Below are 18,105 nucleotides of genomic sequence, written 5' to 3'. Positions count from 1 at the left end.
GTCATTTACGGTAATCAATACGGTCGAAAACGACCATATCGGCAACTCTCTCAGCGATTTCTAGTGACTTCCGGCTGCAGAAGGCGGTGGTGGTTGGCGGCAGACAGTGGCCTAGGGTAGGTGGGGCTGATTTTGTTATAAATTAAAGTTTTATATAAGTTGGTGTGTTTTAGCTAAATCTGAAATGTTGGGGTTTAAAAAAATTACTCAAAAATTAATAATAAAAATAATATTATATTAATATTTAAAAAGAGGGTAATTTAGTAATTTAAATAATATACCCACCAATTTTCTCTTTCCAACCAAACATATTAATATAACATACGTACCGATTTAGTTCAACTAACCAAATACATTTTTCTAAATATTCTCAGTAATCTTCAAAGTAATCTAACTTTCTATTAATATAACATTCTTAGTAATCTAATATTCTCTGAACCAAACACACCTTATAAGTGTAAGAGAGAGAGAGAATCATTTTATTACTAAATTTTACCTTCAACCGCCTTACATCTACCCATTTGGGACTTTTAATAATTTAAATTTACACTTTAGTCCCTTAAAATTCATTTGGCCCCTTTAATCACTAAAAATTACATTTAAACCCCTTAAATGTAATTTCTATAATTCATTTCTCCCACTTTGATCTCTCTCGTGGATTAAACATTACATTTGACACCCCCACCCGGCAATTTTTGAATATTACCCTATCATTGTAGTTATATCCGACCAAAAACATTATTTTGATAACATTTTTGGCTAAATACGTGTAATTAACACTAACAATAATATAATACAACCAATTGTAAGCAATTATTTTGAAAAAAAAAAAAAAAAATCTTGAAAAGAAACATGGGCATGCTTGAAGCATCCTTTGATTAAATATTCTTGTGGGTCTCACAATGACAACCTCGTATTCTGTCGAGCCCTCGAGTTATTTTGTATTATTAAAATCCGCCGTGAATAATTCTTAAAATTCTAGAAACTATTATCAAATTTTTTTTTTTAAAACCAAAATCATCAATTCTTTGGAATTTAATGAAAAATTATTATTAGTATGTACTATAATTAATTTCTTGGTCAATCATCCATTCATTATTTGAGGAAAAATAATTATTAATTATTTAAAATACGTATGTCAATTTGATGGAACGTTTATTTCTATCAATCCAATGGTGGGGGATTTTCAAAAATACCCCTAAAGTTTAGTAATATTCAAAATGTGTCATTTTTACAAGAAATCATCAAAAACTACCCTTAAACCTCATTGTCCTGTTAAATTAAATTTTGAAATTTATATAATTTTACTAATTTTCCCTCACTTATTTTTATCAATATATGTCAGATTAAATGACTAGAGTATCCTTGGATGATAACTTTTGTCGGATGAAGTGAGGGTAAATTTTTGATGATATTTTCTCTCATTTTTTTCCTAATAACATGAATAAATATTTTTAATTTACAGGTATGCCATTTGCGGCCCAAAGTGCACACCCAAAGGCCTTGAAATCCATGTTTAATTTATAAAGCATGGACAGTTGTACGGTACATTTTGGGAAGTATATTTAGCCCCCCGTCTTTTGTTCAATAAATTTCGTGGACTCGATTTACTTTAAATACTACATAGAAGGACTTAATCACCAAAAAATTGAAAAAAATCAACTTTCATCTAATTAAATACAAGTTAAATTATATTTTTTATAATTTAATACAAAAAATAAAAACAAAAAGAATTCCAAGTTAATATAATATATTATCAACTGTAAAAAGGAATCACCATGAAAAATTGAAATAATAAAAAAGTTTTTTGAAAATAATTAATTAAATGAATGGAAACTTACAGATAGATTATTTTTCTTGTATACCCTGAAGATGCTGATGATGCAAAGGTGGAGAGTTCAAAAAGAGAGAACGACAAATATATTTCTTTTAATTAGGATAAATAGTAATTACTGGAATATTATTTCTTTTATCCTAATAAATGGTAATTACTAGAATATTATTTCTTTTAATTAGGATAAATATTAATTACTGGAATATTAAATTATTAGCAAGGATGACATTGAAAAATTAAAATATTAACAAAATCCTTCATTTTATTAAAACTCGTGGATTTGGCAAAATCTCACCTACCAAGTAGAATTTTAAAACCCTCAAATATGAAGGGTTATGAAGAGCAGTGGATTCTCCAAAATCCATAGATTTCAACTTAAAAAATAAAATAAAATAAAAAAAATACCAAATGAAGGATTTTACCAAATCCATGAATTTAACGACATAGTTTATTTAGAATCCTTCATTCCAAGCAAGTTCTAATCTTTGCTTCATCATGTACGTTAGTTTTTGTTATTGATGTAAGGCGAAACTATATTTTAAAAATAATTAAAATTTATAATGTAATTATTATATAATAATATCAGATCACTTTGAATATTTAGTAATACATGCTTTTATTTCATATTTTTGTCTGATAATAAAAGACATAAAATTGTTACTTAAAAACCTCTGTTTTAAAAACCGGATCGGGCCAACCGGTCCGACCAGTTGGACCGGGAACCGGTAGCTTCTCCGGTCCGGTTTAGGTCTCAAGGGGGTTTTTGAAATATTTTAAAATTATGAGGGTTACTTTGTAATTTTATAGGGGTATTTTGAAGATACATCAAAAGTTTAGGGATTAATTGATAATTTTATTGGGGCATTTTTGGAATAAATAAAAATTTTAGGGACCAATTTAAACTTTGTAGGGGAATTTTTGTAATATATTGAGATTTAAAAGGTTAATATGCAATTTTTTAAAAATAAAATATTGCTGACATCATCGGTCCAACCGACCGGTCCAACCGACCGGTCCAACTGCAATTTTTTAAAAATAAAATATTGCTGACATCATCGGTCCAACCGGTTGGACCGATTGAACCATGACCCGGATAGCAAAACGGTTTGCCCTCCAATCCGGGTTTTATAAAAACCCCTTTATCAGAATTATATTATATTAAATAACATATTAAGTTAATACTTAAAGATAAATTTGAATACACACGTTTACATTAAAACATCGTTAACCTTTAACGATATATATTACTCTTTCTCTTCATACTTGGTTTTTTGGTTTTTAGGTGTGACCACTTAGGTTAACTATAACCTATTCACATGCCCAATATTGTAATCGAATATATTTGATCATAACTCTTCATGATCGAAACTCTCACCAATTATAGTAAGCATATGACAATACTCTGTATAACTCTTAAGCCACAATGAATAACATATAACCATATACATATAGTAATCATATAAAGAGTGAAAAAGGTATTTTGGCCCCAAAACCCTTAGATGAAAGAATCCAATAAATATGAAACACTCCTCATAAATCCACGTATAACAAGGGTTAATAAGTTCTTATATGATTTTTATAGTAGAACTAGGAAACAAATACGCAGTCACACTTCTTTGAAAGTATAAAAATACGTAGGACTAATAAGACCCATTCTCCTTTATACATCCAATCTAAGATTGACTGAATGCCCCTGCACTCAAAGACTCTCATAGAGTCTGTATACAAAGTACTTTCTGCCTTTTCATAAATATAAATTGGATTTTCCGTCTAGTTATCTAATCTAAAGCAGGACCTGGTAAGTAGAGACTCCATTATTAGTGGAAAGAAATAGATGTAAATGTCTATTCCCTCAAAATAATACAATCCAGATCTCAAACTAAAAAATCCTTTAAATGAGAAAACTCTCGATTCCCTCAAAATGATAGATCACATTTTGCAGCAAAAGCAATTTAACAATAACATAGCAGCATTTCACAACAGAACTAGAACTTTCTGTATATAAGGATAAGCAATGTCCTGCAAACTAACAAAGTCTTGTAAGAGTAGACATATATTTTCATTCAATATAGAGGAATATTCATGCATGTTCGGTTAGGATGCAATCGACATATTCATGACATTGAATCTCAGCCACAAATCTCCAAGGCTCATGTTCAAAATGATGTAAACTATCCAAAACCGAATAGAGAAACAATTACCAAACAAAAGAAAAATTATCACAATCCACGATTAAGAGGTAATTTCTTACACAATACAATCTAAACATCACAAATTAAAAATCAAGAAACCCAAATAGAAAACAATCTCAAAAGTCTGAACCCACAGCCCAAGTCGAATCATAGGAAAGATATCATCATAAACAAACTCAAATACAAAACATCAACAAAGCAAAATGCCAAGAACGTTACCAAAAGCCAAACTCAAATCAACATCAAAACAAAAACTCCCATCAAATTCCCAAGAGTAGCACTCGTCTCTCCTACGGTACAACACGGCATTTATGATCACCCCATATTACAAATGTCACCAGAGAGGCATTTCCAGATGTTGGAAAAACAATTCACAGTCTGCGCACAGCAACTGCAATACTCAAGGCTGCACAAGAACAAAAATATATAAATGCTACACCATTAAACCACTGACAGTATAATGTAACTGAAACTTGACAGCTGAAAAACCAATAAAGAGCTGGAATAACAAAAAGTCTTGATTTTAGCTTATCCTTCACGTGCTCATCGATCCATTTTAGAAAGAGGGGTTGTGTTTTTTACAAACTATTTAACAAATCCAGTAATCAATTGTTATTTCAGAACACAAGGAGTTGGAATATGCACATTTCATACCTCACGGGAAACATCACAGTTGGCCTTGATAAGTTTGGCACAGTGTCAACCAATTAAATAAACATTCTTGGGGTCACAAAGATCACAGACAGTAAAATAAAAGTAACATACATAACTTTCTTCGAGCAAAAGATATATAATCGCATTATTCACCAACACAAAGTGGAAGAAAGTAGCTAATCCGCTCAAAAATGAATGTTTTCTGTGTACACTTTTGTTTTAAAATAATATTTGTGTGAAATCATTCAAATAATGCTTTAAATTTTACGATATTTAAAATAATATCATAACTTTCCTTTTAAAATGAATTTTCTTCAAAATGATATTATTTTAAAGAAAATTACATAAAAACTTATATCATTTTACAGTCCTTTTCAATGAATTTATAAAACGAAAGTAATTCAATGTATCATCTTAACTATCAAAATGGGAGGTTGAAAATCAGCAATTTCTGACAACACTTATTGACCTAATCAATCAAAATACTGACATAAATTTTTTTTATTACGATAATAATGAACTGAAACCTGTTTGAACTACATTTATAATCACTATATTCCATAATTCATAGTCAAAACATTTTCTAATAATGGTTTGGTTAGGTGAACATAGAAAATGATACAATTAAATTAAAAAAGCATCCATTTGCATACCATTTTCCGCACCCACTTTCAGGAGGTGGCGGTTGTTGTGGAGGCGCTGCAACAAAAATTATTTGCGGCGGCGGCGGCTGGAGGGGAGCACCGATCGGAACACCTGTGCCGTAATAGTTGTTGTGATTCGCATAATACTCAGCCATCTTGCAAGAGAAATAAATGTGAAATTTTTTCTGGATTTGTATTTATCCATTTTCATTTGATGAATCCCTTAAAAGATCGACAGACAAATCGGTAAGAATGGTGGTTTTAGATGTAAGAATGGTGGTTGGAAGAACTAGGACTCCAAGAGCAGGACCCAGAAACCCCAACGAGAACCGAGCCCAACCGAGAACCTAGACAAAAGACAAGACCCCCAAGCCCAAACCAGAAGCTCTTAATTTTTTTTAATGTTCTTTTAAAAATAAATAGTCTACCCCAAAGTAGAAGGCTGCATTTAGTTGTGCATTCCACACTGAAAAACAAACAAAAATGAGTTATTGTCACATAGAAAACCATTACTATACAACTTCATCCAATGTTGGCAGTGATGAACCAGTTAAACGCAAATCAAACCTTTAAAACTTCTTAGTTTAATGACCCAGTTACACTCCATACATCCAATAATATAATGAAATTTCATGCAACGAATCATAACGATACCTTGTTGGCAGTTATAATAGTTCAATAGAATATTAGTTAAATGCAAATCAACAATCAAAGTCCCCACGATTACTAATAAGGGGTAATCACAGAAGACTTATTTTAATTCCAGAGTTTCGGATGACTAGTTAAGATACGAGCAATTGACCCAACCACCCCGGATCCCAAAATAAAGAAAAAAAGTAAGAACTCTTATTTTGCGGTGCCAAGTAGAGTACTCCGATTCTTGTTTTATGCAAAACTGGTTAACAAAGTTTTACAAATACTGGATTATTGTACAAGTACAACGTTACATTTTAATATGGGGTGACATGGGATGGTAAATAATATAATAATGTAAAACTACCTCACACCCATGTCAAATGGTGGGCTGAGTAAATTTTCCTTTTCATGAGGAGAACAAAAAACTCACAGCACATAAAGAAAATTATATCACATATTCATATAAAAACTTTATACCTTGGGCGTCTTCTTTCCCTCGCAAATGAGTTGGACGTATTTGACACTTTATAATGGTCATGTTAGTATGCCGTATTGTACCGTAGTTTTTCATTGCTGGTAATTTTAAAATTATGAGAATAATTAAAACTTAATCCTGCCGTCTACTGGTGTTGTATAGTATTAGGTATTTATACATTGTATGTGCAAAGTTTTAATCAACATGTACAAACTACGAACAATACGGCAGCCCAACAGACCTTATACAATTAATAACCGAGATGTAGTTTGCCCTGCTACAATAATAGGAAAATTTCGTTAACTTGAAATAAAAAGCATAACCAAAGCTCTATTCTCAATAAATAAATAAAACATAATCTTTTTAGATAAAAAATGGTCCAAGATAAACTCAATAAAAAACATATTTTTTTCTGATTTTTTTATTATAAAATACTATTTGATTAAGAGATTCAAGAAGAAAGGTGAAACCCGAAAAAGTTATGGTCATGTTTAGACTGGGGCCTAACTCCGGCCTTATTGAATAAGAGTATCAATCCTTCTTATAAACGAATTTGGCTTAAGAGTGCCTGATCGATATTGGATGGCCAAAACTGGATCCCAAGGTAGAGATACTCAACTGGTTATTTTTTACTTCAATTAACTTGATTCGAGTCAAGGCTATAAAAATATTTTATTTATTATGAGATAAGTATATTTTAGATGATTTAGCTATATTTTGTTTCAGATTCATTTAAAAGTTAAAAAATCTGACTTACTTATTAGAAAAATTGATAATATGAAATATAAATAAATAATAAATAAAAAGTATTTACTTTAGGATGAATGTGGAAAAAAAAAAAAACCCCAGTAAACATAAGTAGATAGCATAACAATTAATGGAATACCTGGATTCGCATTTGGGAGAATGATAAACGATTGATTGATGAACAGACGATCGACCAAATCAAGACTTGATATGAATTTCTAGGCACATTTGGCAAAGGGAATTTAGAGGAAACTTTTACGGGAAAGCGGTTTCTGAAGCCTAAGGTTTAGTTTAGGTGATACGAAAGAACCATATTCAACAGGTAAATGAAGATGCTACAAACCCTAAATAACTCCTCGAAGTGAAATTATTACTATTTATTTGGGCTTTCGCAGTCTGTTTAGGGAATCCAAAAGCAAAAGCCTCGTAAAGGAATCCAATGAATAAAAAACAGAAGGGTTCTGTACTTCTGTATTGTTAATGGCTGAAAGGATAAGGATAGCAGGCAAAGTTAACGGCTACTATGGAGTAATACCAAATATCAAATGAAAACAAAGTTGTACTACGTGTAGGGATAAAATAACTGTAAATTTTGTTTAAATATACTCTCTCTCTCTCTCTCTCTCTCTCTCTCTCTCTATCATAGATATTATATATATATAATTATATATATATTATAATCGATTTAATACAATTTTAATATATATATAACAAATTGTATATTAAAACTTGCAATCTTTATTCATTTTGTAAAAAATAAAAATTAGAAAACTCAAGTTTAACCTTCTAACTTTTATTTTTTAAGTTTGGTCATTTATAATTTTCTTATTTATTCATTCAAATGATCACATTCGAGTGATTGAGGATGACAATTCTATCCGCTGGCCTACCAAGGATTCATATATGGCAATAAAAAAATATAATTTATTAAAAAAAAAATAAGAGAGAGACAAATGAAAATAGAAAACCAACACCATAAGTTTAATTTATTTTTATTTTGATCTGTTTGAGAAGAGAAATAAAGCTGTTTTTAATTTAAATTTTTAGAAAATATAAGAGAAAGAAATGTGTGAAAACAAAATCTCTATATATTCAAAATCTCTTTCCCTCTCACTTAAAAAAAAAAAAAAAAAAATCAGTTATAAAACGGTTTAAATTGCGGAAACACGGCCCAGACCTTTATATCATGATGGGCATGAAGAACCCATACAACGTTCGTCAAGTTTGTCAAATAGTTAGCCATTTACTAAAAGCCCATTTGTTCCCACTTTGTAAATTAGGCCTTGCGCTAAGGAAGCCCATAACATAAAACCCAAGGAAGAGCAAGAAAATAATAATAATAATAATTTAACACAAATTAATTGCCTTAATCTCTACAAAAAAAAAAATCCAATAAATATAGTAGCAAAGTGAATGATTACAAATTGGATATAGTAAAAGAATATGAATACCTATTATATTATCCTATCCTATAGTTTTAATATTAACTATTTAATTTAAAATTCAACCATATTTTATTTTATTTAAAACATTTAACAATTACATTTCACAATAAAAGTTTATAAATTAACAAAAACATCTAAACCACTATCTCTTGTCAACAACCACTGTCGATCGCCAGTCGCCATCAGAACGGCACACGATCGACCGAATCTAGACGTTTCCGACCAAATGCATCATGAATCTAACAGTTTTCGACCAAATAAATAGTAGATCTAGTCGGAAAATGCTAGATCGACGCATGACCGGCCAAATCCAATCAGTCGTGCATTATTCCAACGACTTCCAACCGCCGTACGACGGTGGTGACCAACTATTGACCGTCAGTTGGGTGGATGGAGATGTTTTTGTTAATTTATAAACTTTTATTGTGAGGGAAATTAACAAATGTGAGGAGTTAAAAAATAATCTAAATGTTTTCTCATAATCCTATCATATCTTATTCAGAATAGTTTTCAGAATATTATATTTCAAACAAGGTAACAAACGGGCCTATTGATTTTGTTTTGATTGTAACTGATGTATAATTGACAAAACTGATAATTAGTTATTATCATATAGAACACCATCTCATGCATACCATTTTTCGGACCCACTTGGAGGAGGAGGTGTTGGAGGATCCACCACAGCTGGAGGAGGATTTTGGTGTCTATTGGGGAGGTGGTAGAGCGATCAGAGCTGGTGGCTCTGCATGAGTTCCTGCAAAATCATATTTTAGGTCAAGTATGAAGCAAATTCAATCGAATACATATTTACATGACAATATAGGTTAAACCAAACCTGAAGTAGCGACCCTTGACATAATTCCAAGAGGAAGCAAACTTCAAGCTTGGCAATGACAAATTGGTCTCAACTAAAACCGTGTCCAGTCGTATATTTAAAAACCAATTGATTAACTCACCTCCAACCACCATTCTTACCCCCAACAAACATTCTGACTTCCATTCCAGAAACAACTCCTCCAACCAACATTCTTACCTCCAAAACAACCATTCTTACTCTTCTCTTCTTAGCCTCCGTCGTGGCCAGAACCACCACCAACTCCACCGCCTCCTCTTGCTCCACTACCACCACCAACTCCACCGCCTCCATATAGTCTAATTTTTTTAATCAATCAACCCACCATTCAATCAATTCCAATCAACAGTAAAAAAAAAAACCCAACAACTCTTCAAAATCCGACGATGGGGTCACCGGTGTGCGCGCAGGGGCAATTACCAATTTCACAAAGAAACAAACCCTTGAGAAGAAACAAACCCTAGAGAGGAGGGCAGAGATAGGCAAGTGAGCGGTGTTAGGGCTATTGGGGGTTTCGGGGAGGAGGTGACGATGAGAAGAAAGGTTGTAACGGGGTAGTTTCCGATGAAGGAATCGACGCGCCGGCCACACCTTGCAGATTACACAGCCATTAGAAACACAAATCAAATCGCTTTATATATATGTGAATCAAATCCAGCCACCATCGATCTTTGGAAACACGTATAACAAATCAAAAACAAAGGAAACCAAACACAACCACCACAGTTTGAATCAAATCCAGTCTCCATCAACTTTGTAATAGATTCGAAACGCAAATCTATAGTAATGAACAATAGAAGGTTTGTCTTATCACCCCAGATTTTCAGATGGAAGATGGCGGTTACGAGTGGGTGAGTGAGATATCTGAGTTGATTTAGGGTTACCAAAATTCAAACTCAAAACAAAAACATCCATCAAATTCTAAGACTCCACACCATTAAGAAACCACCACCAACAATAATAAAGAAATCACACCACGTTATTACGGTGTGGGGGCAGTCGCACTAGGCTGTGACATTGGGTGCCAATTTCAAGAATCAACCTCTAAAATGCCCTAATTTCATCAAACGGGCAAAAACCCCAATTTCACAAAGAACCCTTGAGAAGAAAAAACCCTTGCAGATTACACAAACAAACCCAAATTAACCACAACAGCCGTTAGAAACACAAATCAAACAAACGAAATCAAACCAGTCACTATACATAAATATGTTTGAATCAAATCCAGCCACCATCAATCTTTGGAAACGCATATCACAAATCAACATCAAAACAAAAACATCCATCAATTGTAAGACTCCACACCATTAAGAAACCACCACCAACAATAATAAAGAAATCGCACCACCCTATTACGGTGTGGGGGCAGGCGCACTAGGCTGTGACATTGGGTGGGATTCAACGGAATAGAGGTTAGGTGGGACCGGGAATGGGGGATAGAGTGGGATTAGCGCTGTAGGCGTGGTGGTGTTTGGGGTACAGGTTTTTTTTTTTTTTTTTAACTTTTTAATATTCTCATTAAATATTAATTATTTAACCTAGGTTAATTTATATTTATAATAAAAATAGGTTAACAAACTTCTCTCACAAACGCTCATGTATTAGTTGAATTGACAACTCCGACCACACTCAACATAAAATGATTTTAACAAAGCCCAAGAAACGACCGTTCATGAAAGGAACGGCCGTTCCTACTGGAAAAAATGGATCTTCACCTCTAAAAAATGGTCATTCCTTCCCTTATGGAATGGGTATGAAGGATGAAGTAACGGCCATTCCTAGGGACGAATGGTCGTTTTCCTATAAGAGACGGTCATTCTTTACAAATGAACGACTGTTTTTAGGGAGGAATAGTTGTTCCCTCATAAGAAACGATCGTTCTCATGAGGAACAACTGTTCCATATGGAACACCTATTCCATAAGAAGGAACGGCTATTCCATAAGGAATAATTATTCCATTCATAAGGAACAACCATTCCTTATAGGGATAGCCGTTCTTTATTAATGGAACAATCGTTTCTTATGAATTAACGTTTTTTCCTTTCTATTGAACGTTCTTTCTTGTTTAGTCAAAGTCGTTAGTTGACTTGGTAATGTCAACTTGTTACCATGTTGGGTTTATGAGATTCATTTGTCAGCGTAGTATTATTCTTATGTTTATACCTTCCTTTTGTTAAAATTATCGAAAAAGTCTAAACAATGAAGGATCCTGAATTAATATCGATAACATAAAGGTCTAGTATTAGTAAGAGTAAACTACCTTTTTCCACCCAAGGTTTGCCTTAGTGGCAATTTCCTACCCAAAAAGTTTCAAAATACCTCTTTTCCACTCAAAGTTTATATTTCGTTAATATCTAAAATACACTTCACTTTCTCAACCGACATTCTGTGAGTTACCAGGAATTACGGTAAGAGAAGTTTTATAGAGTGAAGGTCAGTGGATCGAATGGTAGTGACCAATTAAATATTTGATGCCGGAATCAGCCAAAAATCTGCTAAAAACTGAAACTTTAGCTTTACGGTGGTTGACAATTGACGGGAAATTATGTGCCAGAGTGAGAGGGGCTTTGTAGAAATGATATCGGAGTTTCTAGTGGTGGTGAGAGAGAGAATTTTTTCCGGCATAATAAGCTTTGGGTAGTAACGAAATATTAACTGTAGGTGGGAAAGTGGTATTTTTAAACTTTTTGGGTGGGAAAGTGTCATTGAGGTAAACCTTGGGTGGGAAGAAGTAGTTTACTCTATTAATAACTATCCCTCTATATGTATGTCATATAGGATTTGTTCACTTTTGGGAAAGTAAATATACAAATACATACATACGTGTATAAATATATACATATACATTTTATACAGACACACTCATCTCTCTTCTATTTTCCATAGCCACCACTCCTCTTTTGCCCCACAGCCCATAGAATTATTTTGTTGATTGGAAGCCGAACCTCTTCTTCTTCTTTTTATTCTTTATCATTTTTCACTAGAAAAATGGGTGCTTCGGTATTTATTGGGATGAAATGAAATAAAATGATGACTTTGTGATAATTTGGTGAGTGTAGTAACTTTAACGAGTTTGAATTATGGTCCCTTTAAATAAAATAAAAATAATTTAATGACTTATTTAATTAATTTAATTTTTTTTAAGGATATTTTTAGACAATTTGATTACTTAAACTTTATTAATGAATTAATTAATTAAACAAAGGCCTTAAAGAATATATTAAGTGAATTGTTTTGGACGGCCATGAGGCTCTCTATAGCTTGATCATTTGTTTAATGGGGTAAATAAATTATGGGAGAAAGATATGTATAATTAATGACGGAATGAGGTTTTTTTACAACAATTGAATGTAGATATCACATTGAGAAATATGGAAGAGATAATAGATACAAATTAGGGTGTGTTTGGTTGGAGTTTTATGGGATTACTAAGATAATGTCATCTTATATTACTTTATTACCATGTTTGATTGTCAAACAATATAAAATTTTGGTAATCTTTTAACACCAATAGTAGTTACTGTTGGTAATATATGAGGTAATATGATTATCTTCATTTTCTTAAATATTTTAAAATTATTTGATAATCTTATTTTTGTTACAATTTTATCACTTATTAATAAAATTTTAGGACAATAATGCTCTTGTTTAAAAAAAAAAAATTACAAAAATATCAATTGACTAATTTATCCTTATATACAAAGTTTTTAGGACATAAATATCCCTGAAATTTAAATAAATTACTCAAGGGTGGTGGCTGGATCTGGCCATCATCGCTAGCCGACGGCAACGAAATGGGGCATGACTGGCCATGTCTGGTCGGTTGTGCACCAAGAAGGCTGTTTCTAGATCCATGGTAAAAAACAGCCAAATATTTGGTCGTCGTTTCACGGCTAGATTTCCACTTTCATCACCTCTGACGGTGGTGGCAGGCCATGGCCAGTTGCTTAGGGTGGGTGGGGGTGTTTTTGTTAAGTTTTAAATTTTTTTGTTGCTAGGGTATTTTAGCTAAATCTGAAATATAAGGAGTTAAAAGAAATTATTCAAAAAATAATAATATATTAATATTTAAAAAGGAGTCAATTTAGTAAATTGCATAACATACACACCAATTTATTTCTTTTAACCAAACACATTTTCCTAAACATTCATAATAATTTTCAAGGTAATTTATCTTTTCATTAATATAACATTCTCTGAACTAAACACATCCTTAATGTTATAAATATATAATTTCCACCTCATTCTTATCCTGACCATTAATTTTGCTTTAATCTAAATGGCAGAAACTTGTGCTTAAAAAGAGGAGTGGCAGAACCCTCCCCATACATAAAATATTAATCTTTTATTAGTTATTATAACTTTAATTCATTATATATAAATTTCATTGCTTTATTTATTGAGATAGGTAACTAATTTAACTTTGTTATACTTTTAGTAGGGTGAGCATGGGTAATGAGTAGAATCAAAACTGGCCTTCATAGAGTCGATTTTAGTTCTAAATAATTGGAACCGATATTATGTGGGTTCGGTTCCAGTTTCTATATATGTAGGAACTGAAATCGAACCGAACCCAGAACCTAGAATAGCAACCAAGGTCGGATACTTAGGTGGAACCTGTCTTGGAACCGAGACCAGTAATGTCATTACAAATGGGAGGTCTATTGTGATTTTGCATATAAAAACAGAGTGAAGATCCAGGTGGCGATTTGATAGAATTTTGTCTTTCTTTCTTTATCTGGTGTCAGGAAGAACTTTTCAAATTTATAAAGTTTTCTCCAAACAAATTAAGATGAAAAAGTGAACCCCCCATTTGTTTAATTTTTTTGAAATACATTTCTATCCTTCTATCATATCCTAAACAGTAAAAAAGGTGTTTATTTTAATATTGACTATTCAATTCAAAATCTAATCTTATTCTATTCAACTCAAAACATTTAACAATTATCATTTATAATAAAAGTTTATAAATTAACAAAAATACTCCCATCCACCCAAGTCATTGTCGGTCTCTAACAACCATCGTCCGCTGCCACTGTTGGCTGCTGCTGCCAGAATGACGCACGATCGATTAGATCTTACAGATAGTACGTCGATCTAGTCGTTTCTGGCCAGATCTACAACTAAAGATCTGGATGTTGACGACAACTATATATGGTCGGAAAAGCCCATATTGGCGCACGATCGGCCAGATTCAATTGGTTGTGCGTCATTTCGGCAACTGTCGAGTACCGTTCGACGGTGATGGTCGGCTACCAATAATCAATTGGGTGGATGAGGGTGTTTTTGTTAATTTATAAACTTTTATTAGGGGAGAGATTGTTTAACTAAATTAACAAATATAGAGGGTTAAAAAATAAGCTAAATACATTCTCAAAATTCTATCCTATTTGATTTAATCTTATCATATTATATTCAAAATAGTTTTTCAAACATCATGGCTCTGTTTGGTTGCCAATTGGGAATACTACTTTTAGTATTCCCAAAAAAGTTAAACAGTAAAATACCCAAAAACTTTGGGCTGTGTTTGTTTCAGTTTTGGGAATACTACTTTTAGTATTCCCAAAAAAGTTAAACAGTAAAATACCCAAAAACTTTGATTTTTGGGAATACTACTCCCAATATTATTCAACTTTTTTTAAACCCCTTAAATTTGATAATTTAATTAATACCCCTAAATATTTTTTTAAAAATTACAAAAACACCCCAGTAATTCATATTTACCAGATTCCGGCCACCATTGCCGGAAAATGGCCGGAATCTGTTAGGATGGCGCACTACCGGCTGAATCTGGCCGGTAGTGCGCCGATCTAGCCTTTTCCGGTCAGATCCACGGTGGATCTGACCGAAAAAGGCTAGATCTAAGGCCAAAGATCTGGCCGTTGACGGCCAGATCTTTGGCTGTAACGGTTTATAACGACGGCCAACAAACGGTCGTCGTTGACCATCAACGATGACCGTTTGTTGGTCGTCGTTGACGAGAAAATACGGCCAGATCTGGCCGTAGATCTGGCTTTTGTCGGCCAGATCCACCGTGGATCTGGCCGGCAAAGGCCATATCGACGCACGACCGGCAAGATCCAGCCGGTCATGCGCCAATACGGTGAACCCGGCCACCCTCTGGCGGTGGTGGCCGGCTGTCCGTATTTGACATTGGGTTGGGGGTGTTTTTGTTAACTTTTAAGATTTTATTATCGGGGGTGTTTTGTAAATAAACAAATATAGGGGGTATTTATTAATTTATAAATCCTACATCGTAATACCCGCCTAATTCAACTTTTTTTTAACTTTTTTCAGAAAACTTTTCCCAAAAACACCCAATTGTGAACCAAACGAAGCCCATATTTCAAATAATATACTAAACAAGCTCGAAACCTTTGCATAGGAATGGGAATCATCATGGAGTCCTTGAGTGTTTTTTATTATTCTTATTAAATTTCGTTCCGAATAATTCTTAAAATTCTAGAAATTATTATCAATTTTTTTTTTTCAAATCGAAATCATAATTCTTTGGAGTTTAATAAAACAATTTGATGGAACGTTTATTTCTGTCAGTCCAATGGTGGGAGATTTTTAAAATACCCCAAAGTTTAGATAATATTCAAATTTGTGGTATTTTTACAAGAAATCATCAAAAACTACCCTTAAACGGTTAAAACTCATCGTCGTGTAAGTTTATTAAATTAAAATTTGAAATTTATATAATTTTACTAATTTTCTCTCACTTGTTTTTACAAATATATGTCAGATTAAATGACTAAAGTATCCTTGGATGTTAATTTTCGTTGGATGAAGTTAGGGAGTGAGGGCAAAATAAGTATGTCGATTTGATGGAACGTATATTTATACCAATGGGAGATTCTTATAAAATACCCCTTAGCGAGCGTTTGGTTCAGAGAATATTAGATTACTGGGAATGTTAGATTACTGAAAAGTTAAATTACCTTGAAAATTACTGGGAATCTTTAGGAAAATGTGTTTGGTTAATTGGTGGATATGTTATATTAATATGTTTGGCTGGGAGGAATAAATTGGTGGGCATATTATTTAAATTACTGAATTGTCATCTAATTAAATATTATTATTATATTATTTTTTAATATTAATTATTATAACTCTCCTGCATTTAAAAACTTAGCAAAAACAACCCCATAATAAAAGTTTGGAAAATCAATAAAGCACCCCCCACCGACCCAGCCACTGTCGCTGCTGACCATAGGCAGCCAGCAACCTAACGGTGCACGGAAGGTAAGAAGTGGCCTTTATGCACCGTATGATCATTTTCGACCAAAGATCTATTCAGAAATGGCCATATCGGCGCACGACGGCCATTTTCGGCCTTTTGTGAGCCGTTTTGACGATGGCAACGGCGGGGGTTGCCGGGGGTAGGTGGTTGGGGGTGGTAACTTAAGTGGGCTACAATTTGTTTTAAATTCAAGGGTAATTTTGTCCAAAATTTTAATTAATTGGGGTGAAATAGTAAAAGTCATATTCATGTAAATAAATTAAAAAATAAGGACATTATTGTCCTAAAATTTTATTAATAAGGGATAGAATTGTAACAAAAAAAGATAACTCTAGTAATCTTAGAATACCTAAGAAAATGGAGGCAATCAGATTACCTCAAATATTACCAATAATAACTACTATTGGTATTTAAAGATTATCGGTATCTTATATTACTTGACAACCAAACATGGTAATCAAGTAATATAATATGACTTAATCCCAGTAATCTCCAAACACCCCCTTAAGTTTAGCTAATACTCAAATTTGCGGCATTTTACAAGAAATCATCAAAAACTACCGTTAAACCTCATCGTCGTTCAAGGGTGTTAAATTAAATTTGGAAATTTATATAATTTTACTAATTTTCCCTCATTTATTTTTATAAATATATGTCAGATTAAATGACTAAAGTATCCTTGGGTGTTAACTTTCTTTGGATGAAGTTAGGGCATGAGGGCAAATTTTTTATGATTCCTTTTTTTTTTTTTTCCTAATAAACCGAATAATTACTTTTAATTTACAGGTATGCCATTTGTGGCCCATAATGCACACCCAAAATGTATGTTCCTAGGCCTATTATGCACACAAAAAAGGCCTTGAAATCCATGTTCAATTTATGAAGCATGGAAACTTATTTTTGGATAAACCTTAGTTTTAAATAAATGAATTTAATTATAATGATTTATGAATACTTTCTTTCGGTAGATATCATTTTTTTTTTTTAATGAACTTAAAGGCATGATTTGGGTAAATTATTGGTGATGTTTTTAGCTACAAGCCCACAACAAATCAAAGCTAATTAAAAATAATTTAAAGTAATTAAAAATATATAATGTAACTATTATTATAATAATATCACATCAATTTGAATATGTAGTAATATTCATGCTTTTATTTTATATTTTTGTCTCATAATAAAAGGCATAAAATTGTTACTTAAAAACCCCTTTGTCAGTATTATATTATATTAAACAACATATTAAGTTAGAAATTAAAGATAAATTAAATCCCAAAAAAAAAAAAAGAATAATGACGTCGCCTGAGAGATTCGAACTCTCGCGGGGAAACCCCATGTACTTAGCAGGCACACGCCTTAACCACTCGGCCAAAGCGAC

At 32.6% G+C, this 18,105-nt stretch overlaps 1 protein-coding gene and 1 non-coding gene across 4 annotated transcripts; both read right to left on the bottom strand.

Annotated features, from left to right (window-relative positions):
• Positions 1 to 8,639: 8,639 nt before the first annotated feature.
• Positions 8,640 to 10,496, bottom strand: LOC116130392. Of its 3 annotated transcripts, none has more exons than XR_004128037.1 (2): positions 9,463 to 10,496; positions 8,640 to 9,381 (listed from the first exon to the last, which is right to left on the bottom strand). XR_004128037.1 is itself a non-coding variant. In XM_031416144.1 (2 exons), exons 1-2 carry the CDS (start codon positions 9,772 to 9,774, stop codon positions 9,153 to 9,155), a joined length of 420 nt encoding a protein of 139 aa, XP_031272004.1. In that variant the 5' UTR covers positions 9,775 to 10,496; the 3' UTR covers positions 8,640 to 9,152. The 3 variants fall into 3 exon arrangements, 1 of the variants encoding a protein (XP_031272004.1); XR_004128038.1 differs by having other exon boundaries at positions 8,640 to 9,369; XM_031416144.1 differs by having other exon boundaries at positions 9,584 to 10,496.
• Positions 10,497 to 18,023: 7,527 nt separating this feature from the next.
• Positions 18,024 to 18,105, bottom strand: TRNAS-GCU. Its single transcript has one exon. It is a non-coding gene; the product is annotated as a tRNA-Ser (tRNA).

Source organism: Pistacia vera, unplaced genomic scaffold (genome assembly GCF_008641045.1).
Source record: "Pistacia vera cultivar Batoury unplaced genomic scaffold, PisVer_v2 Contig22, whole genome shotgun sequence".
NCBI classification, from domain to species: Eukaryota; Viridiplantae; Streptophyta; class Magnoliopsida; order Sapindales; family Anacardiaceae; genus Pistacia; species Pistacia vera.
Note: the sequence above shows the minus strand (reverse complement) of the source record. Positions and strands in the feature narration are given on the sequence as shown.